Source organism: Pelodiscus sinensis, chromosome 16, assembly GCF_049634645.1.
Source record: "Pelodiscus sinensis isolate JC-2024 chromosome 16, ASM4963464v1, whole genome shotgun sequence".
Classification (NCBI taxonomy): Eukaryota; Metazoa; Chordata; order Testudines; family Trionychidae; genus Pelodiscus; species Pelodiscus sinensis.
In genome coordinates this window covers 2,240,779-2,267,942 of record NC_134726.1, presented here as the reverse complement: position 1 = coordinate 2,267,942, position 27,164 = coordinate 2,240,779, and the positions used below count along the sequence as shown (strand labels likewise).

Genomic DNA, 27,164 nt, shown 5'->3' with positions numbered 1-27,164 from the left:
GCCCGTTGGGTTTGCCTCAGGCCTTTATTATTCTACCCGGTCATTATTTGACCAGTACAGACCTCGCTGGGTTATTTAATGGCTAAGCAATGCCGCCTCCTGTTACTTGCCTGTTCGGCAATTCAGACTCAGCCTCTGGCAAAAGTCCTTTCCTCCAGTCTCTGCCCTGCGCGGTGTGTGACGGCGCTCAATCAGCACTAATATTGTTATTAGCTAGACTGATTGTTCACAAACTGACCGGCACTTGCTTCTTTCCGCGCCACGAGAAGAACCTCAAAAATATAATAAGCAAAATACAGCCAGGGTCAATCGCGAAATTGCCTTGATCTGAGTAAAAAAACAAGCAAAAGAGAGTTCCGACAGCTGGGATTCTGGGTGACAGAACTGCAGGCAGTCGGGCAACCGGGGAAAAATTTCCTGCACAGGACAAATTACTGTTTGCAAGGACGCTGTGTGGGAAGAAACTGCTTTTAGCAATGCCAGCAATCTGCGGTCAAGTATATACAACAGACAGTTACTCTAACAAATGTTGTCCTGTCTCTTAGGTGTGCATCCCCTAACTATAGCTAGGCTTGGTATAATTCACTTTCCAAAAATCATTTCAATAATGGTATCAATGTTTATTTTCAGATTTTTTTGCATATTTCATATATTGATATTTAAATGTAAATGATGGGGGATTGGACACTAATTATTAAATGACAGCAGACATTACAATGCGGAAAGGTAAAATTTCATAACTGTTAAAATACAAATTGTGAACGTCATGTGCCAAAACATACTAAATAAATACCCTTCAATCAGACTCTAAGAAGTTCTCACACAGAAGTTCCTTACTTTGTCTATCTGTAAATTTTGATTATTATCTATGGAAATATTTTTTCATTGCCTTGCCTGTGTGCATGTGCAGTGAAATCAATGTTTACTGACATTTACTGATAACAATCTAATTCTTCCAAGCCTAAATCTAGCTGATAAGAAGCAAAGCTCCCGTCCACAGGAAGAAAAATTACACTTCTGTCTGAAAATATTTCCCCTACTGTTGTCACAGCTAGCCCCTATGATTCCAGTCCTCGAGAGAGAGAGGAGAAACAAATATTTTCCTCTCTGCAGGTTGTGGCTAGTCAATTTCAAACTTTCCTTCCGTTAATTGGTTTTCCCTGACGTTTATGTGGGTTTTAAATAGCAACAGCGAAGAATTTTTTTTTAAATAGGAAAATATGATTGTAAAGCCACAGAAATCGGGACTAAAAGCAGGACATGGACATTTTTTGAACTGAGTAGATTTTCAGCTGAGTCCCTAAAAGGTACGAAGCGTTCCAATGAACAGCTAATGGCAGCTAAGTGATATATCTTCGTTTGCTTGTGAAAGGACTATCTGCAGTTGCTTAGTCTGATTGTCCAAATGCAGGAGCAATACAAACGCTGCATTAGTAGAAGTGCTTTCGTTGTTAGCTAAAAACAATTTTTATGGAAACTATTATTTGGATTTAAACATTCCCCTTCCCCGGCTGCAACCCAAACAGTGTAGCCTTGAGCCAGTGCCTGGGAATGAGAAAAGGAAACCAGAGAGCCGCAAAAGTGAAACTGACCAGACGGCGCTCACTGGCCTTGTGGAATGGAAAATAAAGACCCAAACTGCCAAGGGTGAGGGGCAGGTGGGGTGAGGCTGGCAGCTGGTGTCGGTTGGCCCAGCTTCACAGCAGGCAATTCATTTACACCAGCTGCGGAGCTAGCCACTAGCTATTCAGAGTTCAACTGATTCTTGAACTAGCACATTTGACCCTATTGCTCGGGTCCTACAGGAGGGGCTCAGGGCAGGGGCTGGGGAGATGGGGGGTGCAGGAGTCAGGGGCGGAGGATGAGGAGGGGCTGGAAGGGTGGGGGGGAAGCTTCCCCCTTCCTTCCCCCTTCTCCCCGCCCTGAGATTCATACTAGGACTGCTTGTTCTGTCCCTATCAGGGAGCAAGAGCAAAGTGCACAATTCGTCTGCCCCTGCGCTCCTCAGCCAGACTGCACTCCCCTCGCTCCCTGACAAAGGGGAACAGCCAGCAGTGTCCCCATACGAATCGGGGGGGGGGGGACATCTTCAGCCTGGGGGTGGGAGGCTCGGGGCCATGGTGGTGCTAGCCCCTTTCACCTGCCTGCGGATTCTGTCTCTTTTCTGCATGGGCTCCTGAAAAGCAATCCCATTCCGGGCCCGTCCCGTTGTCCTGGCCCAACCAAACCCAGGCCTGGCTCTAAGCTATGAGAAGAGGACGCCACCTCCCGAATGTGGTGGCCCTCGCTCCTACCATTTAGCAGGCGTTCTTGAACAAACAGCCAGCCAGCCAGCCAATGCTCTCAGATATAGAGGGGTCATCTTCAGTCTCACAACAGCACCGGGGAGGAAACGTGTCTGTACAAAAGGCAAGATCTGTATCCTAGCAGCACCCCTCTCGTGCTACAATCCCAATGCTAAAGCTGTTGGTATTACTTATTAATTATAATAGCATCCTATGGCAGGTCACTAGGATAATGGTGGTTAAAATAAACTGTTTTTTCGAAGGGTGGCATGTGGCTATAGCAGATGGCTCATCTGGGGTAACCAAGCTCTCTTTATCTGGAGCCCGGGGAGCTTTCTGCACTCTCCTCCGGCGAGAAATGAGGGTGCTCTAGCTTCTATCCAGCTGCATTGCCCAGGAGCTGGGTGGGCACCCATTGGAATTTTCTGAGTCTCCTTCTTGTGTCTCAGAACTATTCCATTGGTGCCGTGTATCTCCGGCGAGTCTCCCTCCTGGCCTGAAGGGGCCTAGGAGGAAAGGGGCCGGGGAAAGGTTTTATTCTTAGCTCTGCCCTGTCTCACTCTCTGACCTTCGTGAGTCTCCGTTTGGTTCCCGGTCTGCAGAAAAGGGAGACGAAGCGATCTCCCAGGAGGCAGGGGAGGACTGTTACCTCCACTGAGGTTCCGAAGTCATTAATTTGTCAGTTATCCCCTAGATTCACTCTTATCGGCCATACTCTGAGTCCAGGGATGGAAGGATCTTTGGATCGGCAAATGGGAGCTCTGTGGCTGACGTAACAGGGTTTTGGGTTTCCTGGCCATTCCAAACTGTGGAAAAAATTGTTTCCAGTCAACCTGAAAACATTGGTTAAAATTTTCTGTGACTCAAAATTTGACAATAAAGCCGGCCAGCGGAACGTTTTGCTTTGAACAGTGGAAAAGGCATTTGATTGGTTCTTTCATAAAATTAAAGTCGATTTTGAAGTGAAGTGTCGTTTTGAACCCAAAAGCACAAACCCTGGAGCTTTTCTTAGGGGCTTGTTTCGATGGAAACCCTCTGGCAAAGCTGCCGCCCGTTCGCAGAGCACTTCTGCGCGGCTGACTCTGCAGGTTGGGGCAGAAGAAAGCTTCCGTGGGAAACGGCTGCTCGGCGCCCTGCGAGAGCGAGGAGGCAGCGGTGGCCCCGGCACAGGGCTGACAGCTCGCACCCGAGGGCAGGCCAGGCCTGATTTCCCATCCTGCCAGGGACCGCGGATATTGGTTTTGTTTCTCTCCTGTTGGCCCATTGAGTCCGTTAGGCTCCGGGGTGGGCCTTCCACCAGCACGATTCCTGGCTGGGGCAGACGAGCCCTCAGGGGCTGCAGGACACTGAGTCATCCTGCCAGCATCTCTTCTGTATCTCTTCCCCAGCCGCACTCCTCTGGCTGTGCTGGGATCCTTGCTGGCTCTCGGCAGCCAATCAGGGCTGTTGAAGAAGGGGGAATATGACCCAGTGTTTCCAGACTGCAGCAATAATACCTGTTTCTAGTGGTGCTTTGTTAACAGAGCTCTGGCTGGGGATGCAGGCTCTGGGGTGGGGCAGAGGATGAAGGAGGAAGAGAGGGCTCCCCCAGCTCTCTCACTGCAGCAGCTCGGGGACAGGGAAGAGGCATCTCTCCGCAGCCGCAGTAGCTCCAGTGGGCACAGCCAGGGGAGGGGCACCTGTCCCCCAGCTGGGGCAGGTTTGAGTTAGCTCAGTGGGAGCCAAGAAAAGGGTGTTTCTCCCTTAGCCTGGCAAGTCTGGGACAGCTCCATGTGCGGGCCCAGGGGAAGAGACAGCTCTGAATTGGGGCAGGCGGGCAGGAGTATCTCTCCCTTCCCAGCGGCTTGGGGAGAGGCATCTCCTCTTGCTGCAGCCCTGAGCCCCTCTGTGGGGCTTACTAGGCAGCTGTGCGGCCGCACAGCTGGGCAGCTGATTGGGAACTTCGCGTAGCAGCCTTGGCACAGAGGCCAAGGGCGAGAGGGCAATGACGCCCCATATTGCCCCAGAGGGGGTCCCCCAGGACAGAGGGGGACACATTCACAGACCATTGTTGGGGTAACCTGACCGGTCACTGCCGGGGCTGTTGCCAGTCTGTGGCCAGATGATCAGTCTGTAGAACCCTCAGCCTAGGGGTGTTAAACTGCAGTTATCCAGCTAATCATGTCGATTTGTCCCGGCTGCACGACGAGCCGGTGAGGACCGCCCCGCAGAGCCGCGGGGGGGGGAGCTCCAGGGCCGGCTCGAGCCGGGACTGAGCTGTCCCAGCTCCTGCTGGCTCTGAGCCACCCGCACTGTGGCTCTGCGTTTACAACACAGGAGGCGCCGCCGGGCTCTTTCTACATTTCGAATGCAGAGACGCAGCGTCCCGGACCAGCGTGAGCTGGGACTGCTCAGTCCTGCTTGCACTGAATCCAGCAGCCTCTGTTCACGGCAGACAGGGCTGGCCTTGGGCAGGGGCAGTTCCGGCAGTGGCCCCCCTCCACGGGGGAGCCCAGCTCCCACAGGGACCCCCACGGACGGGGGATGCTGCCAGGGCAGCAACCTCCTCTATCTCCCCCTCCCTTGCTGCCTCTGATAGAGGCAGTGATGGGGGACAGGCAGCACTGTGGAGACAGTGCTGGGGAGACACAGCTTTTAAGCCGGCTCCCCCCAGGCTCCTGTTCCACCTCCCCCTTGCTGCCTCTCACAGAGGGGTGGGGTGGAAGTGAGTAGTCGACATTCCAGTCAACTCCCCGATAAGGTTTTGCGTATTGGGTAGCCGACTACTCGCTGACCCCCCCCCCCCACCTCTGACTTGTGCCTTCCCCCAGCAGTAGATTCACCACCAAGCAATTACATCCAGGTGAGCTCAGCCGGAGTGAAAAGAAATGACGTGAGTTAATACGCTTCCCCTTTCCCACTGCATGGGGGAACGGCCCCCTCCGAGAGGCAGGACAGGTGCCATGCAGCAGTGAACTCGCCTTTCAGCTCTGTTCCATGGGGTCTACATGCTGTGCGCTTACGTGGCAGCTGAGTAGGTCTGGACCCAGCGGAGTCCCAGGAAGATCGATCCCTGCCCAGCTGCCGATGGTAAATGCCCCCTTCACCCGCCGGCCCACGACAGGAATGTTCTCTTCTTCCAGTTTCACTTGCTGTCCTCAGGATGTTTCCTGTGTCTGGACAGGTGAGATTCCCACCACGATGCCAGGTAATGCAGGTCTCAAGCCCCAGAGGGATCACCTGGAACTCGTACTCAGAGGCGGTAGGGATGGCTGTACCCGAACGTGCTAACCCTTTGCCAACAGCCTGCTTGAGGGAGCTGTATTGCCTTCCTGTGGCTTGGATCACAGATCACTTGTTACGAGTATTCAAGGGAGACCTTCTTTAGCTCCAGGTGCAGAGGCCTGTATTTTGGAGGGGGGAGACTCAAATACACCCAGGTGACATTTCTCATTCATAACATTTTTTCCATGAGAAAAGGTGTTTTCCATCAGATAAAAATATCCATTTTTCAGCCACAAGTTTGGGGTCCCCTTCAAAAAATAGAAAACCAAAAATTCCACAGTGAAATGGTTTTGTCTGGAGAATGAAACGTTTTGTTTTAAAGTCCAACGCTTTTCAGGGTTCTTTTGACCGACCCATTTTCACGTTTGGGTCTCTCATTCGTTCACCACAAACTTCTGAGGCAAAAACGTGCTGACAACAAAAAGAAAATCCCCTACGTTTTTGGCAGGAACAAAATCCATTCCCCTACCAGCTCTGGCCTCGAGTTCTAGTCCCAGCTGCCGCAGGGGAGATGTGTCCAACCGTACCTCTGTGCTCGGCAGGCCGCTGAGCCTTTGCGTTGTGAGACGGGAGGAAAAGTCGTGACGTATTTCAGTTTGAATTTTGTTAACAATCAATCTGACGGAGTGTGGAAGCTGCACACGCAGAACCTGGTTCGGCCTCCACCGACGCTCGAAGGACAAATTCTGGCAGAGAGAACATGTAAGAGGCAGCACCCCACCATGGCAAAACCATAATAGAAAACCATGCCTGTGTACAGCCCTGCAGCCTGTGAGCCTTTGCACGATCACAGCTGAAATACCAGACACAGGGTGTCCTGCATTGACTTGCTATGGCAGGGGAGATATTTGGCACCAGATAAGGGACGGGGAAATCTCTGGATGTAGCCCCTAGCATGAGGGCCCCTCGTTGCTTCCCAGTGATGGCGCTAGCAACACCATCCTCATCATGACAAGTCTCCAGGAGAATGGGCAGACAGAGCCCCTGCTGGGCCGCCCGGTAGCTAGGTTCTCAGGACGGCTTGACTGGAGATTCAGTTTATGTCCACCCTTGGCAATCGTACTGCATCCCCGAAGCTTTGGGGGCCATGTGATTGGCACTGGTCTTGTTCTCCCTCTGCGTAAAGCCCCCCTAGGATCGGCTGTCACCTCCCTGGGACAGGGTCACAATTCCGGCTACACGTGCCAGGCTCCTGCTGGGTTATGAGACCAGTCCCAAGGCGGGCAGGATGCCTGGGAAGGCACAAGCCAACAGGCAGAGAGAGAACCGGGAGGGGCACGTCACAGCTGGGAGAATCTCGAGACGTGACCCTCACAGCGCTTCAGAGCCAGCGTGGCTGCCGCCGCGCCACTGCCATACGTCCCAAGAGGAGCAAAGGGGAGAAGCAACGAAGCCAGGGTGACCTCAGGGAGATGGCTCCAGATGTGCTGGCAGATTTCAGCATGTGGGACAGAGACCAGTGTCCGACTGCTCGGCCTGCTGGTGTTTCCTGCCCATGCTCACTCTGGTCCCTGATTCTCTCCAGATGTTCCGTTTGGGGCCAGCATCGGGCACTGTCTCCCTTCACTCCTGATCCCGGCTGCGGACACGCTGGGCGTGTGTACGTTAGCCAGCGAGTCCTGCGCACACAGCTGCACGCCCTCACGTGGGGTGTGTCTAGACTACAGGGATTTTTCGAAAAAAGTGGCCTTTTTTTGAAAAATCTTTCCCTGCGTCTAGACTGCTGCCGTGTTCTTTCGAAAGGAAATTGAAAGAACGTGGCAGTTTTTTTGATCACAGTAAACCTCGTTTTACGAGGCAGAATGCCTTTTTCCGAATGTGCTCTTTCGAAAAAAGGCGCTATGTCATGCAAACTGGGCTTTTTCGAAAGAGCATCCAGACTGCCTGGGCGCTCTCTTTGGAAAAAGCGGCTTGTTTTCTCGAAAGTACGGATTGTAGTCTAGACGCTCTTTTTCGGAAGAGGCGTGCAGTCTAGATATCCCCGCCGCTGGAGCCTGCTTTGCTCCAGAGCCACGCGTCCAGCCGCAGGCAGCCTGCAGTCTCCCACGGCCGCACCGCCATGTGGGCGCGGGAAAGCAAGCTCCCCACAACAGAAGCCGCGGTACCCAGGTGTTCCCACTGTGACCTTGTCCCTGTGGTCAGCTTAATCCGGGGAGAAGTTCTAGCTCCTGTGTAATGGGATGTGCCACCCCCTAAGGGCCGCGACGGAAAATGCAGTAACCGGATCAGACAGCTGGAGGTAATGAGGTGGCTGGTGAGCTCATTAAATGTGCCACCTAGCAAGGTAGACTCTTCTGCTGGGGGACTGGAAGGCGGGGGAAGGCCAGGTGTGTGGCTCCCAGCAGCGCTCCAGCGTGGCCTCCGCCGCGGAGCAGCGGCAGCGAGAACGAGGGGCTGGTTTCGTTTTCGCGTGGGCTAAGAAATGCTGCGGTGGGCCTGGGCGGGCGAAGGAGCATCAGGACGGGGTTATTCCTCATTCCTGGGGGACAACGTGCTCAGAAGCGCAGCTCCTGAAATGAGACATGGGCCCCCCTTGCCCCATGAATTTCCAGTCCCACGGAAACGCAGACAGCTGCCGACCAGTCCCCCTGGGCCGCAGATGCTGCCTGGGAGCCGAGATGCCTCGGCGAGATCCGGGCTGGTGACCGGGTACCGGGACGAGCACGGGGGGTGTGGAGCGCCCGAGGCTTCATGAACAAATGTGGCCTGGCAAGGACTCCGGAGGCGGCCGGCTCCGTCTGGCTGGGCAGGACAGCAGCTCGCCAGCAGGACTGACCCGCTGTGGCAGGTAGGAGGGTGAGTCCCTCTCGGGAGCAGGAATCACCCATGGGCGGTGATGGAGCCTGAAGGAGATCAACGAGCCTTTGCCAGGCAAATGCTCCAGGTAGCAGAGGTGCTGGCCAATCGAGTCAGTAAGTTCAGGGAGAGCAGCTGATTGCTCTCCCGGGAAACCAAGCGCCCACAAAACAGAGCAGCGTGGGTCCTGGCCGGCGGCTTTGGGCTCTGAAAACGTTTCTAGTTTTCCGGTTTTCCAAACATTTCCACAGAGAAACCCCCCTTTCCCGACCAGCTCCGGGAGCACAGGGCCACGGGGCCCGGCTGCACGAGGATGGGCCTCATCTCAGTGGGACGGGGAGCAGAATGAAGGAGCCCTGGTCCTGTGGGCCGGCAGCGGCCAACGCAGGGGGCCCCAGAGGGAGTGAGGAGAGCAGGGGAGCATCACGTGATCCCGCCCGTGTCTGGCTAAGGCCATGTACTCTGTGTGCAAATGGAGCGTTATTCTAATGCCCTCTAGAGCTGCTCCAACGCTGTGAGCGAGCCGAGGGCGGGGCTCCCAACCACAAGGGCAAAGACTTTCCAGGGATGTCTAGAGGAGGCTGAGTAAGGATGCCCACCATGGGATCCGCCGGCGGACCGCCCTCTAGGGCAAAGTGTTCCTTTGGAGGTGCACAGAACAGAGCGGCTTCCTCTCCAGAGGCAAAAATCTGCTTTGCCAGGCAACCCCTCCGCCCCCGCCAGCCCAAATTGTCCTCTCTTAATCGGAGCGATTGGCATTTTCTTATGGCCAATAACCCTCGGTGTGTCGCTACAATTATCGCTTAAAAGCTTGAATGGTGCAACCCCCGGCTATGAAAACAGCAGGGACACAGCATTTGCTAATAGCCACCGCAGGCCCCGCGGCGAACACACCCACCATGGGAAAAATGGCTGGGATTGATCAGCATTTGTATGAGCTGGAGAAAACCCTCCCCCGCTCTCTGTTCTTCTGGTTCCGTTCCAGTCAAACCGCGCGGCAAAGGGCGGCGAGCAACCTGGGAAAGCAACAGAGAGCCCTGCGCAGGGTGGTTCCAGGCGGCAGGGCCAGGATGGAGCGACAGGCCGTGGAACGCCCATCGCCAGGAGCAGCTGCGGCTTGTAGCTTGGGAAGCGCTTTTAGTTCCTGTGGTTCAGATCGTGATTCAGACTGCAGGCTGCTTGGGGGAGACGTGATTGCGTTTGCCTCCCCGCCCGGCAATCATAATGCTGGGGCTACGGAAAACCTCCTGCTCTCACTTCCTTCTTGCCTGTGATCCTTTTTCAGGGCCAGGTCCCAAACTGCAAACTGGGGCACGTCCCAAGGAGAGTGACGTGCGTGTCCTGTGAGGAGTGCGCACGGGGGGGCCCTACGACGGCAGCACAGGGCTGGGCAGGATGGTGCGGAGTGTGGCAGACGTGCCTGGGAGAGCAGTAAAGAGTTAACAGACGAACGAGTCCCTTCTCCAGGCCTTGGTGCTTTTCAAGGAAGAATCTCTAAACCCTCTGCAAAACATTCATGAGGCCTGCAGCTGGGCCCAGCCTGCCTGCCCAAAGCGCTCCCCAGGCAGGGTGAGATCCACATGGCCTTTTTACAGATGGGGAAACTGAGGCACAGAACGACCGTGATTCCCTCCAGCTGCTGACAGGGCTGAGAATCCAGGCGGCCTGAACTTAACTCCTGCACCCTCACTGGGAAACAGGCTGAGCTCTTCCCGATCACTCGTGTTTCTCCATCCCATTCTGGGTTAGGTGCCTGGTGCTGCCCAGCCAGAAACGTCTCAGGATGAAATCCTGGCCCCACCGAAAGCACAGGCAAAATTCCCCTCTGGGAAACGCCGGGCGGGGTGTTCCTCCCCCCCAAACAATTATCCGATATTCCGAACAAGCGCCTGGGAGCTACAGCAGCGAGGCGGAACGCTGTTCCTATTCCACTCGCAGTCGGAGACCCGCGCCAGCGTCCGACTGTGCACGGTGCTGGACAAATGGAAACAAATCAGAGCCAGCAGCGGTTTCACGACGCCGCGTCGTTCTCCCGGGCAGAGCCCTGACACCCGCGCAGACCCCGTCCTCACGCCCGAGCTGGCTCTCTGGTGCGGCGAGCCGAGGGCCCAGTGCGTATAATTTAAAGACCAAAGGGACACGAGCTGGGCTGCCGGGCTGGTTTGCATTGACAGAGCCCCGGAAGGGACAGGTTAAGTGACTTCCCCAAAATCACACAGTGAGCCACTGGCTGAGTCAGGAGCCCTAGTGGCCAGGCCCCAGTGGCTTACATGTCTGCTAAACTACAGGGATTTATCCAGCTGCTTAGGTCCCCTGTGTGGGACTGCTTTGTTGTGAGGCAGTGTTTCCTAGTGGCTAGGGCACTGGACCCTGGGCATCAGAGTCCTGGGTTCTATTCCTGACTTGAGCTGGCTGCTGGGTGACCTTAGACAAGTCACTGCCATCCCCCGTGCCTCAGTTTCCCCTTCTGGAAAATGATACTTGACCTCCTCAGGGCAGTGCTGCCAGATCTCCTGGGTTCTGAGCAGTTCTTGCACCGCCTCTTGCTGACCTGCCCCTTGTCTGTCCACCCGCCTCCCTGGGCTGCTCCTGGTGGAGGATGCAGGGTAGCGTAATTCCCAGGCACAGGTGCAAAGTCCCTGCTGTGGTCCTGCCCCCCAGGCACGTCCCCGTAACGCCTTGTCTGGCAGCCCAGTGGAAGTAACACGTTGTGGCAGGTGGAGAAATGCAGCAGACCACACGGATCTGCGAGTGCAAGAACGGCTCTGAAACCAGGAGCTCGAACACTGGCCCCTCTTCTCGGGGGGCCTGATCCAAAGCACGCGGGCTCCCGGGGCTGTTCTCTCTCCATCTGGGCACTGTTGCCTGCTCTTGCTCACACGCTCCATTTCTCACGCTCACCCTCTGTCTCCAGGCTTCCGCCTTTTGCTCTCTCCCGGCTGTTCCGAGGAGGGCAAAAGGGGGAGTTCAGAGAGGGACAGGGGTTTGCAGGCAAGCCCCTGCCTCTCTCCTGCCTCCAACTAGCTGCCCTTCCGCAGACAGCCCTTCCCGGGGCAGAGGGGCAAAGGGTGTGCTGCAGGAACCAACGCACAGAAATGGAACAACCCGTTCCAGTCTCCAGCAAATATTTCTGCAGCCGCCTCTGGCATATAAACAGCAAATGTTTGTGCAACTGACCTGCAAACACACTGCGTCCTCCAGCTGGACTGTGACTCCCCCGCCCCCGCTGCAGCTCTCCTTGCCCTAGAACAGGACAAAATGGATCTCAGGCGTGTTGGCAGGGGACACATGAAGAGTCTGCTCACAGCGACACCCGTATAATCAGAAATAATGCCACTGAGCAGCGGGGTTACAATGCGGGGCTGAAGGAGAGGAGTCTCGGGCCCATGCCCCATCCATATCACGGCGGGCTTTGCAAAGGAACCCAAGAGATTTAAGTGCTCACGCACCTTGGAGTTTGGGAACACAAAATCTCTTAGGCCGAAAATCCCAGCAATATGAATGTTCTTTTGAGGGCACTGCCCACCCGCCCACACGCACACGGCGCAGCTGTGATCTGAACACAAGGGTGTCATTCAAGAGGAACTCAGTGTCTCCAGCCATGTAACTGCGAGCAGGATAGGGCCTTGGTTTCTAACTAGGACCTACAATTGGAAGTGCGATCAACAAAATTACAATCTGCTGACAATATAAATCTCAGGCGATCACAAGCATCGTATGAGACTCACAGCCCAGAACCATCAGTGCAGCTCAGGTGCATTTTGTGTGTTAATGTGAGTGTCCCCGTAGCGCCAGATGTGCAAGGACCAGACATTTGCACGCACAGATCTGATGGCAAAATGAGCTGGCTCTTTGGATGCCACTGTGAAAATGCTTGGGGCTTAGACCCCTGGAAGCCAGTCCCTCCTTCCTTCTCTCGCTGGAGTCAAGTGGTGATTTTCACTTTGGAAACTGTGGCCTGACCAAAGAATTTAATATTTTTATCCTTCTAAAGTAAAGCTCCGGCTGCCCTGCATGTTTTCAGCCACTGGCAACGGTTGCTTCTCTCTCAGGGTTCCTACCATACACCAGGCCTGAAAGGCAGGTCAGAACGGTGAGTAATGCAGCGTTCACTGCCAAGTGGATGGCTGGAAAACACAAACCGGTAAGTGTGGGCCCTACGGACAGGGCCCTTGGAAACCCCCCCCCCCCCCCCCCCCCACCGCATAGGCAGGTTCTTATAACTAGCAATGAGACCACATGATCTGCTCGGGGCCTTAACCAATTGAGTAGCCTGCTTCTGCCTGGTGCTGGCTCTGGTCCTGGTGGAGGGGAGGCTGCACTGGAGGGGGTGCCAGGTGCCTGGCTCGGGGGGTGTGACGGCGCGTTGGGGGTCCCCCGTCTCCTGCACCCCAAAATGGCACAAACAGACTGCACCAGCCGGTGGAATAGAGGAAGTTTATTGCCTCTCCAGGATACAGCACAGCACAGATGGAATCTGGTCACAGAGCTGGGCTAGGCTGCCTCAGGCCCCCTTGAGATGGGGGAGACTGGGCCCCTAAACTCCAGCCCCTTCCCCTAGGCTCTCCTCCATGCCCTCAGACAGCCAGCAACCAACTAACTAACTTCCAGCCCTGCCCCCCAGCCAGGGCAGCATCCACCTTCCTTTGTTCCTCTCCATGGGGGGTGTCTGGCCCCTGGTTCAACAAGTTTGGCATTACCTCTGCCTAGCGAGGTTTTCCCTGCTGGGTCTTGCTCCAGATAGCAGGGGTCACCACAGCCCAGCAAGTACCCCCACTACGTCACAGGGGGCTATCTGCCCCCATTCCCGCTTTTGGTCCCTGACGGAATGTGTAGAGCCGGGGCTGTACAGATCTGTGGGTGACATCTTCCCTGGCCAGGTCTCATTGCTCGCCACGATCCCGTCTTTCATCATGACGTAGTGCCCCATTCCAGCTGGTGGGGCCGCCCTGCAGCTCCGCCCATGCTAGGGCCAGGGAAACAGCCAGCTGCGAGCTGTGGTCCGTTCAGGTGCCTAAATGGCACCCAGCTGGCTTGAGAACCCCCTGGGAGTGACACAGCGCCCCAGGAGGCAATGGGAACCCCGCCACTTGGCAGCTGTCGTGGAGAGCTGGGCAACCCCCCACCCCTACGCTCCAGGAGAGACATGCCCGCAGAGCTAAGCAGCCGTCCTGTCTCTAGGGCAGGGCTGGGGACCTCTTCTAGGCTGGGGGCCGCTGACCCACAGAGAAGTCAGTCGGGGGCCGCACACAAGTGAGAAGCAAACCCCCCACTCCCCACCCCTCGCTGAGGCGGCCCCCGAGAGAGGAGACAGACATTCTGCACATTCCCCTCGTGCACCAGAGCCTGGGGGGCCAGGCTAGTAGATTTCGTGTGCTCCAGCCCTCGGGGGAGATGGCAAGGGGGCTGGAGAACCAACGCAAGGGAGCCTCTAGCCTGGGGGCTGGATCCAGGCAAGCTGGGGGCCACACCCGGCCCCGGGGCCTTAGGTTCCTATAGGCCCCTCCTTTATACAACTGGGGCTGGGCAGTAAGCTGGTGGTGAGTAAGGGAGGGGAAGTGGGTGGGGATTGGGCAGAGCTTTGGCTCCACCCCCTCCACTAGCTGCCTAGCACAGCCGAGCTGAGGGTGTAGGGCAGCTGAAAGTCACTCCGCACACCCGGAGCCCAGAGGAAGCCAGGGAAAAGCCGCCATTCAGGCAGCGGGGGGGCGGGGTCGGACACGCCCCTCCTGCTCCAGCAGCGGTGCTGCTGATTGCTTCCCTCTGGTGGCCTGGAGTCACCGTCCAGCCTCGTGTGTCTGTGATTTGAGGCGCAAGCAAGAGTGGCAGCCGAAACAGCCGCCCTCGCTGTGCCGCCTCGCAGGGCTCCCAGCCCACACTGAGGTCTGGACAGCTCAGAGAAATCCGAACGGTGCTTTCCTCCCCCGATGCCTGACCCCTCGGCCTTGTGCTCGCCACACAGTGACTCTCTCAGACGGCAGCACAGGTGGAGTTACAAAGAGGGGTGGATCTTCACACCCAGAGGTTAAGGACCAAGCCACAGCCCAGAAAGCTTGCAACTTGTTATATGGTCTGCGTTTCTCCTCCTCCTCTCTTTGACTTGTCTTCTTCTGACCCAGGGCAGCTTCTGTCTCAGGCAGCCACGTGCTTTACAAGAGTCCCTGCGTTAGCCCCCGCCTGCTCCTCGCTGAGCGCTAGACCGGGATTATTAGCCCCTGGGACAGGTGGAGAAGTTGATGGATTTGCCCAAAGTCCCAGGGAGTGACTGGTGGGGGGAGCCAGGAACGGAACCTGGCTTTGCAGACAGCGATGTCTCTGCTTAAGCCTTAAACCTCTTCCTCTCTGTGAAAACAGGAGGTGGTTTTCCTATGGCTCTATCTACTGCCATTGCTCGTGTCCGCCCTGCAGGCCCAGTCCTCTGGCCCAGGTGGCTGTGGGAATGGCCGCCATGTCTGGGAAGGAGTCAGTGGGACTCACCTTCCTGCCGGGTGCCCGGGTGGTCTTGCCATTCGAGCAGGGTGCTGGAAAAGCGGTGGGCAGATTCTGCCCCGCATCCAAAGACCGTATAGACGGCACCAACTGGGAGTGGAGGGTGGCCAGGAGGCGAGTGGTGGGGGAGCATGAATCCCACCTGTGTTGAAACTTCACCTGAGGGGCATGACCATTGCGAGCAGCAGCTGTCAGTGCAAACGATCAGCTGGAACGCCCCGTGATGACGAGTTGGGGGTCCCCTGATCATGCACCCCTGTAGCAGCAAGAATAGACTCCACGAGCCAGTAGAATACAGAAGGTTTATTGCTGCTCCGGGATACAGCACAGCATAGACGTGATGCAATTTCAGGAGTTAGGGCCAGGATGCCTCAGCCCCCCCTTGGATTAGGGCAGTGTTGTCTTAAATCATCATTGTCAAGTCCAAGTCGAGTCTCAAGTCACTACAGTTCAAGTCTCAAGTCAAGTCTCGAGTCCCTAAAGTCACTTTCGAGTTAAGTCCTAAGTCGAGTCTCAAGTCTTAATTTAAAAAAATGTCAAGTCATTTTTGTACAAGCCATCAATATCGGCATTTTCGGACAATTTTTTCACCAAGTTGATTTAATACAATTAACTCTGGATTAGGGGGGTCCATTGTCACCCCCCTAGACTCTCAGGCCTCAGCTAAGGCTCTTCCCTTCATGTTTCCAGCCAGCAACTGCCCCTTCCCCCGCACACTCACTTCCTTAGTTCCCTCGCTGCCCTCAACCGGTCTGACCGGTTGGGTTCTTGTCTCCCTGACCTAGGCAGCCCACCTGCTGGGCAGTGCTCACAGGCAGAGGCCGGTAGGGGTCATCCACAGCCTAAGCACAGCAACCAGCAAGGAGCTGACACTACATCACCTCGTGTGGATGAGTCAGTGGGAATCTCACCTCACCACACAGGGGGCACCGGGTTCCAGAGCAGACAGCCCCCCACTCCGTCACATCCCCCTCTGTAACTGTGGCAGCAGGGAGGAAGGAGGGAAGGAAAGGCCTCCTTAGGGAGCCACAGGGATGATTCTGCCCTGGCAGGCACGCAGCGCTCTCTGCGAAGCAGGCGTCCCAGGGTCCCAGGACGGCCTGCAAGCTCCCATTGCCGCAGCCTGGCCTGTGTGCTGTGCGGGCCAGGAACGTGCCTCAGGAAGCGCCTCAGCAGGGGCCGGTTTGCAGGGGAGTCCCAATGCCGCTTTGGAGGGGCAGGTTTCCTGCTGCAAACCCTTTTCCCATCCCCCCCACAGGGCTCCTCAAGGTCCAGTGACAGGAGCAGAGCAGATTGCGTCTCCTAATGGCTCCGGCTGCTCGCGTCCCTGGCAACCTGGAGAAGCAGCTTCCTCCTCCTCCTCCCAGGGCCGCCGGCTCCCATTTGCGGCGCTGAGTGCGGCAGCCCGCGCCCGTGCCACAGACTCCACGAGCCTGACAGGTCCCACGGGCCGTGGCCGCCGGTAGGAAGGCAGCTGCTCCTGCTGGGGGGCTCTGCCTCCCTCTGCACCACCAGGGGGTCAAATCTGCCTTCGGAGCAGCCCGGGTGCCTCCCACCCATGGCAGGAGCAGCCTCTTGTGTGGTCCCGGGGCAGGATCGGGCCCCTGGAAGCCAAGCCAGTTGGTTTCACTAGGTGTCCCGGGGGCTTCCCGCTGCAGAAGGTCCCTTTCCCCATGGTCACTGCCAGACTTGGGTCATGGAAGCCAGCCTGTTGCAGCGGCTGGCTCCGGGGCAGGCAAGGAGACCCAGGCAGACTCTGGCTCTATACGTGACCAGTGATAAAGGGGGCAGTCGTCTGGCGCATCCGAGGCCAGGTGCTGAGCACTCTGACAGCCCCCTTCCAGGGACACAATCTCTGGCCACTCTTGCAAATCTAGGCCCTGGTTCCCGTTGGCCACGCAGGCCGAGTCGGTGTTTGGTATCTGCGAGGGGAGCGGCGCGCTCAATCCAGCTCTTAGCAAAGGCAAAGCAGCTCCCCCAGGCCAGGTCCCCACGACGGGAGGAAGTCGACCTAGAAACACAACCCCAGCCACCAGAACAGCCTCGCTGGGGTCCACAGACCCTCCCTCGAATTTGAGGCATCTCCACAGCAGGAGGTGGATGGAAGGGACGCTCCCGTTGACTTCCCTTACTCCTCACAGCCCCGTGGAGTGCGGGGCAACGGTCGAGTTCATGGGTCCTTACTAGAGCATCGACCTCAGGGCATCTGCAGACCCTGCCTCTTCGTGTCTTAGCTCCCCTCTGTAAAATGGCGGTGGGCACCATGGTGTGGGGTCCGCTACGTGACTGGGAGGACTCAGGCCGGAGCAGCAGGTAGCCCGAGACACACAGATCTGCTGCCGTTTGGAAAAGGGACTTTCCCAGAGCCGCTGGGAGGGATTTATTTTCTGGTGTGAGTGGAAGGAAAGCAGACGGTGTGGAACCCAGCACAAGGGAAGGCGGGCGGCTCGGAGGCTGACCGCGCACCCGCCCTGGAGTGTGCAGAGCCCTGTGGGAATCGGAGGAGCTGATGGAATTTCACCGCTCCGTGTGCTGATGCTGGTTTTGTGTCTCCCACTCTGCTGGCTGCTGAGAAGGTGCCAAAGGCACTGGCCGGGCACCTCGCTGAGGAGCAAGGCAGCGTGGCTGTGAGCAGCGTCACTGCGGTGCTTGATCTCCACAGCACAGCCAGCAGGACTGCTCCTGGGGTTTGCACAGCCGTCCTGCAGGACGGGGGGAGAGGGGCGTGACTCCCCACTGGGACTTCAGCGTGTGAAATCGGTGAACTGGACTTTAGAGAGCACCGTTTTCAGAAACGGCCCCTGCAGCACAGCTCTGTGTGGTCAAACTGCACCGGGCATGCCAGGCCAGGGCTGCCCCTCCAATCCCCCACAGGATAGCGGCGGGTAAAAGCATGAGGGGAGGGGAGAAAGTGAATAGGAAAGTGTCACTGGACCCCTTCCAGTAACCCGGGAACGGGGGGTGAACCCATGAAATGAACAGGCCAAAGGAAAGAAAGCGCCTCTGACAATGCCTTGTCAGCCTGCGGAACTCCTTGCCAGGGGATATCGGGAAGGCCAGAAAGTATAACTGGGGTCAAAAAGGAACTAGAAAAGTCCCCGGAGGACTGGTCCAGCAATAGCTATTAGCCCAGATGGGCAGGGATGCAGCCCCATGCCCTGGGTGTGCTTAAACCCCCAACTGCCAGATGCTGAGGGTGGACGACAGGGGTTAGATCTCTCAAAATTGCCGTGTTCTGTCCATTCCCTCTGGGGTGCCTGGCACTAGCCGCTGTCAGAGCCAGGCCCTTGGGCTAGATGGACCGTTGGGCTGCTCCAATCTCACGTTACAATGGGTGTGCAAATGCGCTGTTGTACATGCACATGGTCCGTGTGTTGTTTGCTGAGACTGTCTGAGCTCACTTTACATTTCTGAGCCAAAATTGCAAGGGCTGCCGGCGATCCCTGCTCCAGGGGGTGTATGTCTGCCAAGTCCCCTTGTGTTGTCTCACAAACACGTGTTGTGTTACAGCAAGCCAGGAGCGACGTGTTGCTAATCTACGCGCAGCTCGACCAGCTAGTTTTCATGATGCTTTTACCTCTGAGTCCATGAAGGCGACGGTAAGGTGACTAGGTCAAATCCATCCTCCATTGACGTCAAAGGAGCTGCCCCAGAGATGAGTTTGAGCCAGTGCCGTGTGCAGGACTAGCGTGGCAATCTGGCTGCTTTCCGTGGCCCCTCAGTCACCCAGGAGTCTGCCGCAGCAGAGGCAGGGCATGGGAACGGCCGGACACCCGCAGTGTAAGCCACGTTCCCCTGAGCAGACCAGGCTCCTTTGGCCAGAGCCCTTCTCTGCACTAGCTCTGACTCCTCTGTGTTGTCCTCTTGCAGGATGCGCGACGGCTCCGGGCCGTGACCTTCACCAGCCAGACCCGAGGCGGCTGGGCACTGCCCACGCCGCGCCCGGCCCCGCAGCCATGTCGAAGGAGGAGGTGAGCTGCAAGCTGTCGTCCGTCTACAAGCACAAGGAGCGCAAGCCCAAGAAGCCCCATTACATCCCCCGGCCCTGGGGGAAGCCGTACAACTACAAGTGCTTCCAGTGCCCTTTCACGTGCATGGAGAAGTCCCACCTGTACAACCACATGAAGTACAGCCTGTGCAAGAACTCGCTCTCCCTGCTCATCGAGTCCGACTGGCCCTACAAGAAGGGGAACCTGCTACACCCCGAGATCCGCCTCCTGCAGGCCACGGAGGCGTCCCGGCTCCGCGGGAAAAGGGACGAGCCAGAGGCCTGCGATTCCTCGGCTGCGGCGGGAGCTAATCCCCAGCAGGCCCCGGAGGGGGGCGGCGAAGGCGACAGGGCAGTGGCAGCGGCGGATGCCCGGCCCTCGGAAGCGGCGGCCACAGAGGCCGGCCAGTTCCAAGAGGAGGACGAAGACGTGGCCGGGCTGCTGGGGGAGATGGACGCAGGGGAGAAGCAGGAGAAAGGGAAGGAGACGGGTGGCCCTGGGGACCCCGCCGAGCCGGACTCCCTGCTCTTCGGGTTCAGGGACAAGCCCGGCCGAGAGGCTGAGCCCGACTTCATCATCACGGATGTTTTCTCCCTGAAGAGCCACGCCCCGAAGGGCAGGGAGACGGAGCCAAAGCACGGCAAGGGGCCAAAAAAGTGCCTGGGAAGCGGCGGGATCCTCATGGAGCAGTGGAAGCTGGTGGCCAACGGGCAAAGGAGGGGCCCCCCTGAAGTCTCCTTACCATGCGCCGAAGGCAACATCATCCCCTGCTACCCCCCTCCGGCCTACGGGGACTACCAGGAGCCGCAGGGCCTCAACCTCTCTCTGCTGGGCATCAACTACCCACTGAGCCCCAGCCTCTTCTCCTACCTCGGCCCCACCGTGGCCAGCAGCTCCAGCCCACACCCCCACCTGGCCCAGCTGCCCTTCTTGGCCTCCACCGCCCAGCTGATGCCCCCGCCCGCTGCCCACTTCCAGCCCCTGCAGGCCCCTGAGCGATCGGCCTTCCTCCCGCGATTCTACTACCCCCTGCTCTTCGAACACGCCTTCGGCGCGGCCGACAGCAAAGCCGTGGCGGGCAAAGCGGAGGCCCAGCCTCCGGCCGCGGCTGCCGTGCCCGCTCCTGCCCAAGCCCCCAGCGAGCCGCCAAAAGCAGGGCTGCTGAAGGTGCCGGTGCTGAAGGCAAGTCTCCCGTGGGCGAAAGGGGGCAGGGAGGAGCCATCTCCCGACCCCGGCCACAAAGCCGTGCAGCTCCCGGAGGAGGAGGAGAAATGGCTGGCCCAGGAAAAGGAGAGCGACTCAGCCCTGGGCATCGGCGGCCCCCGCGGCAGGCCAGCGTCCGACATCTGCCGGCACCTGGTGGGGATAAAAGAGGGAGCCCTTCTCCCCAGCAGCATCAGGAAGGCGGAGATACCGGTGGCCGCCTGCCCGGAGAACACGGGCGCCCCAGCCCGCTCCCTGAAGAGGAAGTTTCCCGGGAATGGACCCGAGTCCCTGGGAGCTGAAACGCTGGTGCCTGGAAAACTAGGCTGCCAGGCCAGGTAGGGCGTCTCCCTGGCTAGTATCCCCCCGCCTGCCAGGCAGTCGAGGGCTGCAGCCGCCCCGCCCCCCCTTTCCCACTCTGTCCCCGTCGCCGGCCCCTCTAGCCCGCGTCCTGCACGGAAAAGGCTGGTGACCAGCAGGACGCGGGAGGAAGGCTCCAGGGCCTCGCTGTGCCAGGTGCACAGAGCAGGGGAGCAAACTGAGCCCCCTGCTGGGGGCCACAATGTCTGGGCTCCCGTCCCAGCTCTGCCACTGGCCTGGGGCGGCGCTTCGGAGGGCAGAGCTCTCCTTCCCCACCCGCCAGCAATGCCACGGGAGGGACGTCGGCGCCAGCGACGCCTGTCTCCTCGCTGCAGATGCAGCCCTAGGTCGGCTTTGTCCCCCAGGGCAGACCCGGGTGTCCTCCCACCAGACACCCCTCCCCCCGGGTCCTCCCCTGCCCCCGGGTCCTCCCCTCCCCCCGGGTCCTCCCCTGCCCCCGGGTCCTCCCCTCCCCCCGGGTCCTCCCACCAGACACCCCTCCCCCCGGGTCCTCCCCTGCCCCCGGGTCCTCCCCTGCCCCCGGGTCCTCCCACCAGACACCCCTCCCCCCGGGTCCTCCCCTGCCCCCGGGTCCTCCCACCAGACACCCCTCCCCCCGGGTCCTCCCCTGCCCCCAGGTCCTCCCACCAGACACCCCTCCCCCCGGGTCCTCCCCTGCCCCCGGGTCCTCCCCTCCCCCCGGGTCCTCCCACCAGACACCCCTCCCCCCGGGTCCTCCCCTGCCCCCGGGTCCTCCCCTCCCCCCGGGTCCTCCCACCAGACACCCCTGCCCCCAGGTCCTCCCACCAGACACCCCTCCCCCCGGGTCCTCCCCTGCCCCCGGGTCCTCCCACCAGACACCCCTCCCCCCGGGTCCTCCCCTGCCCCCGGGTCCTCCCACCTGACACCCCTCTCCCCGGGTCCTCCCCTGCCCCCAGGTCCTCCCCTGCCCCCAGGTCCTCCCACCAGACTCCCCTCCCCCCGGGTCCTCCCCTGCCCCCGGGTCCTCCCACCAGACACCCCTCCCCCCGGGTCCTCCCCTCCCCCCGGGTCCTCCCCTGCCCCCAGGTCCTCCCCTGCCCCCGGGTCCTCCCACCAGACACCCCTTCTCCCGGGCCCTCCCCTCCCCCCGGGTCCTCCCCTGCCCCCGGGTCCTCCCACCAGACACCCCTCCCCCCAGGTCCTCCCTTGCCCCCGGGTCCTACCACCAGACACCCCTCCCCCCGGGTCCTCCCCTCGCTCCGGGTCCTCCCACCAGACACCCCTCCCCCCAGGTCCTCCCCTCCCCCCGGGTCCTCCCACCAGACACCCCTCCCCCTGGGTCCTCCCCTCCCTCCGGGTCCTCCCACCAGACACCCCTCCCCCCGGGTCCTCCCCTGCCCCCAGGTCCTCCCACCAGACACCCCTCCCCCCGGGTCCTCCCCTCCCCCCGGGTCCTCCCACCAGACACCCCTCCCCCCGGGTCCTCCCACCAGACACCCCTCCCCCCGGGTCCTCCCCTCCCTCCGGGTCCTCCCACCAGACACCCCTCCCCCCGGGTCCTCCCGTCCCTCTGGGTCCTCCCACCAGACACCCCTCCTCCCGGGTCCTCCCCTCTCTCCGGGTCCTCCCACCAGACACCCCTCCCCCCGGGTTCTCCCCTCCCCCATGTGTGCTCCCACCAGACACCCCTCCCCCCGGGTCCTCCCCTCTCCCCCGGGTCCTCCCCTGCCCCCGGGTCCTCCCACCAGACATCCCTCCCCCCGGGTCCTCCCCTCTCCCCCGGGTCCTCCCCTGCCCCCGGGTCCTCCCACCAGACACCCCTCCCCCCGGGTCCTCCCCTGCCCCCGGGTCCTCCCCTCCCCCCGGGTCCTCCCCTGCCCCCGGGTCCTCCCACCAGACACCCCTCCCCCCGGGTCCTCCCCTCCCTCCAGGTCCTCCCACAAGACACCCCTCCCCCTGGGTACTCCCGTCCCCCCGGGTCTTCCCACCCTTCCCGAGGTCTGAGCAGACAGACATTGGTTCAGGGCGTGGGCGTGAAACGCCCACTGACTTCCGCTAGCGTCGAGGTGCTGGGCCCCGCTCCGAACCCAGCCCAGGGCCTAGGGCGGGCCCCAGGGGACGGGCCCCAGAGCTAGCAGGCGCTTTAGGAAAGGCTGGCCGAAGTGACATGCCCAGGGCCAAGCAGCTAGTCAGTGGTAAATGGCTTCTCTGTCCAGTGACGATTTCTGCTTTTGTCTCCTTCCCTTTTCCCGCCAGTGGCTGGAGAGCCGCCCCCGCCCAGCTCCCCAGGTCCCTGCACCACTGGCACACGGGCGTTCACGCTTGCGCGCCTGACGACCAGGAGAAGACCCGTGGTCCCGACGTTCTGTCCCCCGTGATCGCTGCCGCTGACCCTTCCCTGTGCAAGCTGGACGGCGTGCCCGGGGCTCTCCCCAGCACAAGAGATGCAGCGGCCACCACGGTGCTCATCGGGGACCTGTCCAAAGCCTTGGAGGAGTACCAGGAGGTGGAGAAGAAACTCTCTGACTTGGCAAAGGAGGACACCCCTGGGCAGAAGCAGCTGAGAGAACAGCTGGTCAAAATCCGAAGGGAGCTCTATCACATCCACCAGGCGCTGGAGAAAGCCACCAAGCCCCACGAAGGCCCCCTGGACCTGTCGGTGAAAAGGCCCCCAGAGAGCCTGGAGCAGGCCAAGAAAGAGCCCTGCAAGGCCAGCCTCGGAGACGAGAGGCTCCCGTGCAGACAGCAAGGGGCCGTCAGCAGGTGCTTGGCAGCCAGCAAAGCCGGGGAGGGGGACGGGAGGCCAAACTGCCCTCTGGATGGCGAGAACAAGACCATTGACCTGCTGATCAAGATGAGCCGGTCGGAGAACCTCCGGGCGTCGCCCTCCGAGGCCCACCGGGGCACCGTGCTCAAAGCCGAGCTGCTGCCCCTCGGCGTGCCCCCGGAGCTCCGCCACGTCATGGAGCCCTACTACAGCCGCACCACCAAGTGCGAAGCCGACTCCAGTGTGCTGCTCTGCACGGACGGGCGAGCCAGCGCCCCCCAAGGCTCTCAGCTCCCGGGACCCGAGGACAGGCCGCCGGGCTGCCGGGCCGTGCAGCGCTCCCTCTCCTGCGGCCTCCCCGGGGAGACGGACACGGGCGTCTCCACAGCCCTCTGAGCGCAGACCCGTGATCCCACGGGGGGGCCTCCTGCACAGAGCGCTGGGCTTTCGCCGGCAGCCTCGCGTCCTCCCAGCCCCTCGTGCCAGACCAAGGCCACATAGCGCTTTGCTCTAACTGCCCGTGACAGGCTCCATACGGCGCAAACACCAATCCCTTCTTCACCCCCCCACTATGCACGGCGCCCGTGGGCTCCGCACATCCTGCCGCCCCTCCCGCGTGAACGCCAGGCTGCCGGCGAGGCAGGGCAGGGGCTCCGCTCTCTTCCTCCTCCCCGGCCAGCCAGACAAGGTTTCCCTTTGGGCCGACTGGAGGGCCCTGGGGGCTTCAGTGAATCAGCGAGGCCCGAGATGGAGGACCTGAGACAGACGCAGGCCCGCTGAGCCCCCCAGGACAGAGCTGAGACTGCAATGACCTGGGGCCATCGCCTTTGAGAACAGACAGCTGCCAGGGGCAGCCGTGGGGAGCAGCCAGCCGGATTAACCTCACGGCGTGGTTCCACTTGCCCCGCAGAACGAGCACGTGAGCCTGGTCCTGAGCCCTTCCCGCGGGGCATCCTCTGCCCTCTGGAACTCACCCGCAGCGCCGGCATCTGGTGAGCAGTGCCCCTGAGCTCAGCCGCCCTCTGGCTCACGCTGAATCCCCTCCTCCGTCCTGGACATTTCATTGGTGGGGCCCCAGCTCGCCTGGCTGCCACCCCCCACTGCCTGGAGCCCCTGCGGGTTACTAAAGAGCCCCCCCTCTCTACACAGGACATGGATCCGGACAATAAGGGGGGCAGGGAGCTGGGGGGCAGGGCTCCTTTGTGTATAGGGATTGCAAAGAGACTGCAGCTGGCCCGCTGGTCCCTGCTGCCCTGGGCTGACCCTCTGGGAAGCTCTCTCAGCTCCAGGGCCGAGCAGCTGGGCCCGGCCAGCAGAGCCCCCCCCGGGACTTGGCTTGGGCAAGGCCCTCGCTGCCCTGGCACTTCGCCTGCCTCCCGTCTCCTCCTCGCTGGAAGGGAGGGTCCCAGCGCGCTTCCCGGCCTGCTCCCAGGGTTCCCCGTTCCTCAGCGGTACTGAGGGAGAATGCGTTGGGCACGGACACCCCCCCTGCAGAGACCCGTTCCGGTTCAGGAGCTCCTGGATATCACCCCCGTGTCCCCCAGGCTTGTGACAGAAAACCCCAGCTTCCCCGAGGTCCCCTGGCCTCCCGCCAAGCAGTGTCCTCCCCGGAACCAGTGCTGGCTACACACTGACTTCCACAGGCAGGCCCCACGGCCTCTCCCGCCTTCCAGCCGCTCTGGGGGCCGCGGCTCCAGCTGGCTGGGCCAGCGCCCCTAAGTGGGTCTCGCCGTGCCTGGCCCTGTTGACTTGAGAGGCAGAAGATGGAGTAGAAGCTCCCGAGAAGGCACCTTCGCCGCAGAGCAGAGCCACCCTGGCACGAGACAGCCCCGGCTCGGCAAGGGGAGGGGGCCGTGGGAGCTTTGCTGCCCTGCGGACGGGGGGAAGAGGCCCCCGGGCAGTTCCTGGGCATCCGAGGAGCCGGAGGGCCCGCCGGCGGGGAGCGGGGCAGAGCACTGAGGCCGTGGCGACGGCTGTCTGCTCGCTGCAGGGCCACAGAGCATCCGCGGTGCAGTCCTGCCTGGCGAGCAGCCATGACACAAGGGGGGGCAAGGATTCTGTTAGGGGACGCCGGCCAATGCCAGGCCCTGGATGCAGCAGCCCCTAGGAACTCTCCGTCCGCACAGCTGTCAGACGCTCGCTGGAAGGTCCCGTCTTGCTGGGGCTCAGTGCACGGAGCAGCTGTGTGCCCCTCACAGGCGGGGTGTGCAGACTCGCGCCCCTAGGCCCTCGCGAAGCTGGCGGCGGATCGTGCACCCCTGTACCGAGGGCAGGAGCAGGGTAGCTTGATCGGCCCCCCTGCTGGCACGTGGCCAGTCACGACGGCAGCACCGAGCCCTCAGACCTTCCACTGGAGCCGGGGGGGGCTCCTCCCCAGAGGTGGTTGCTCTCCTGGCACACCACACCCTTCGCATGCTGTCCTGTCCTCCCCACGCTCCCAACCCTGTCCTCGGCCCCGCCAGTGCGGCAGGAGGCACCCGGACACCGGCCAGGCCCCCGCCTCCATTGAGCTCACTGCGCTCCTGGAGCCCTGGCCGGCCCAGAGGAGCCAGAGAAAAGGGGAGGTCCTGGAGCCTCGGTCGGTCCCTACGTGGGGATTGTTGTCAAAGGGCTTGCCCCCCTCCCCGGTTTCGAGGGAGGCAGGAACAGGCCCACCCCGGCCTCGCGCCAGCATCGAGGCAGCGACAGAGCTGGGATCAGAACTCAGGAACCCCTGGCTCGTGTTCAGACCACTAGACCATGCTGCCTTTCGGAGCCTCCCTCCGGCCGCTGGCATGTTGCTTGAATAGGGGTAACGCCTCATGCCCAGCCCACCGGAGTGCCCCGGGCTCCCGCTCGGCGCTGTTGGCCGGTGGGTGTCAGCCGCCGACAGACACACCCCTGGAGCGATCGCTACGTGGCGGGCGACGTCTGTCCGCAGAAGACGGGTGCTGATGGAGGAGGGGCGGGCCTGGGCACGGGGAGAGGCTAGTCACATCTTATTTATTGGTCACAGTTTTAAGAATGTAAAAGTATTAAAATGACTTAAAAAGTAAGAGATTTCTCAGGCCTTTTGTCAGCATCTCTGGAGCCACGGAGGGAGCCGCGGGGGGAGGGCCGGCCCCCGGGAAGGGAGGACGGGGGAGCCTCGGGGGGAGGGCCGGCCCACGGGAAGGGAGTACGGGGGAGCCGCGGGGGGAGGGACGGCCCCCGGGAAGGGAGGACGGGGGAGCCGCGGGGGGAGGGGCGGCCCCCGGGAAGGGCTGGACGGGGGAGCCGCGGGGGGAGGGCCGGCCCCCGGGAAGGGCGGACGGGGGAGCCGCGGGGGGAGGGCCGGCCCCCGGGAAGGGCGGACGGGGGAGCCGCGGGGGGAGGGCCGGCCCCCGGGAAGGGAGGACGGGGGAGCTGGCTCCCAGGGGCAAACAGAACCACAGAGGTAAATCAATCCCCGGAAAAGGGAAGTGCTTGGGGACCAGAATCTTCACCCTCCTCCCTCAGCCCTGCAGGAGAGCGGGGCGCTCGGCGTCCCTGCCGCACTGCTTGGCACTGAGGCACCAGAGGCAAAGGGGCTTGGCCAAGGTCGCAGGCTGAGTCAGCGGCAGGATCCAGAGCAGCTCCTGCGGGGTCCTGCCCCCCCTCCCCCCCCCCCGTGCATTGCTCCAGGCCCCTGGACCACGGGGAACAGCACCGCCGCCATGGAAACCCAGGGGAAGGCGCAGGGGGCGGCTGGGGAGCGGCCCGGGGTCCAGTTCAAAAGGTGAAAGTGTTTACCTTTGTGTTTAGATAATTGGATGGGAGTTGAAGGGCTTGGAAGGCTTATCCGGGCTGGGATCTGAGCCCCAGGAGCCCGGCTCGCTCCACTGCCGGCCACATTACACGGCTATTTGGTCAACCTAAAGGCATCTGATGGCCGGCCATTACCCCTGCTTTATGGCCAGTCTGCCTGATCGGCATCTAGGCTGGTCACGCATGGGGAGAGCCCGGGGCCTCCAGTTTCATTTTCCCACACAGCTGAGTGCCAAGCAGAGGAGCTGAGCATCCCCAGACCCT

The 27,164-nt window shown here is 60.6% G+C and overlaps 1 protein-coding gene across 7 annotated transcripts in view; it reads left to right on the top strand.

Annotated features, from left to right (window-relative positions):
* The window catches only part of PRR35 (proline rich 35), a 41,697-nt gene extending 15,527 nt beyond the window's left edge, over positions 1-26,170 (top strand). For 2 of the 7 annotated variants that reach the window (XM_075899053.1, XM_075899051.1), the window contains exons 2-3: positions 18,705-20,364; positions 22,625-26,170. In XM_075899053.1, coding sequence (XP_075755168.1) covers positions 18,791-20,364; positions 22,625-23,531 — 2,481 coding nt within the window. In that variant the 5' untranslated portion in view covers positions 18,705-18,790 and the 3' untranslated portion in view covers positions 23,532-26,170. Of the gene's footprint in view, positions 1-10,514; positions 12,490-16,646; positions 20,365-22,624 lie in introns of those variants that run through there. The other 5 variants (XM_075899052.1, XM_075899048.1, XM_075899050.1 and 2 more) reach the window with 5 other exon arrangements.
* The last annotated feature ends 994 nt before the right edge of the window (positions 26,171-27,164 follow it).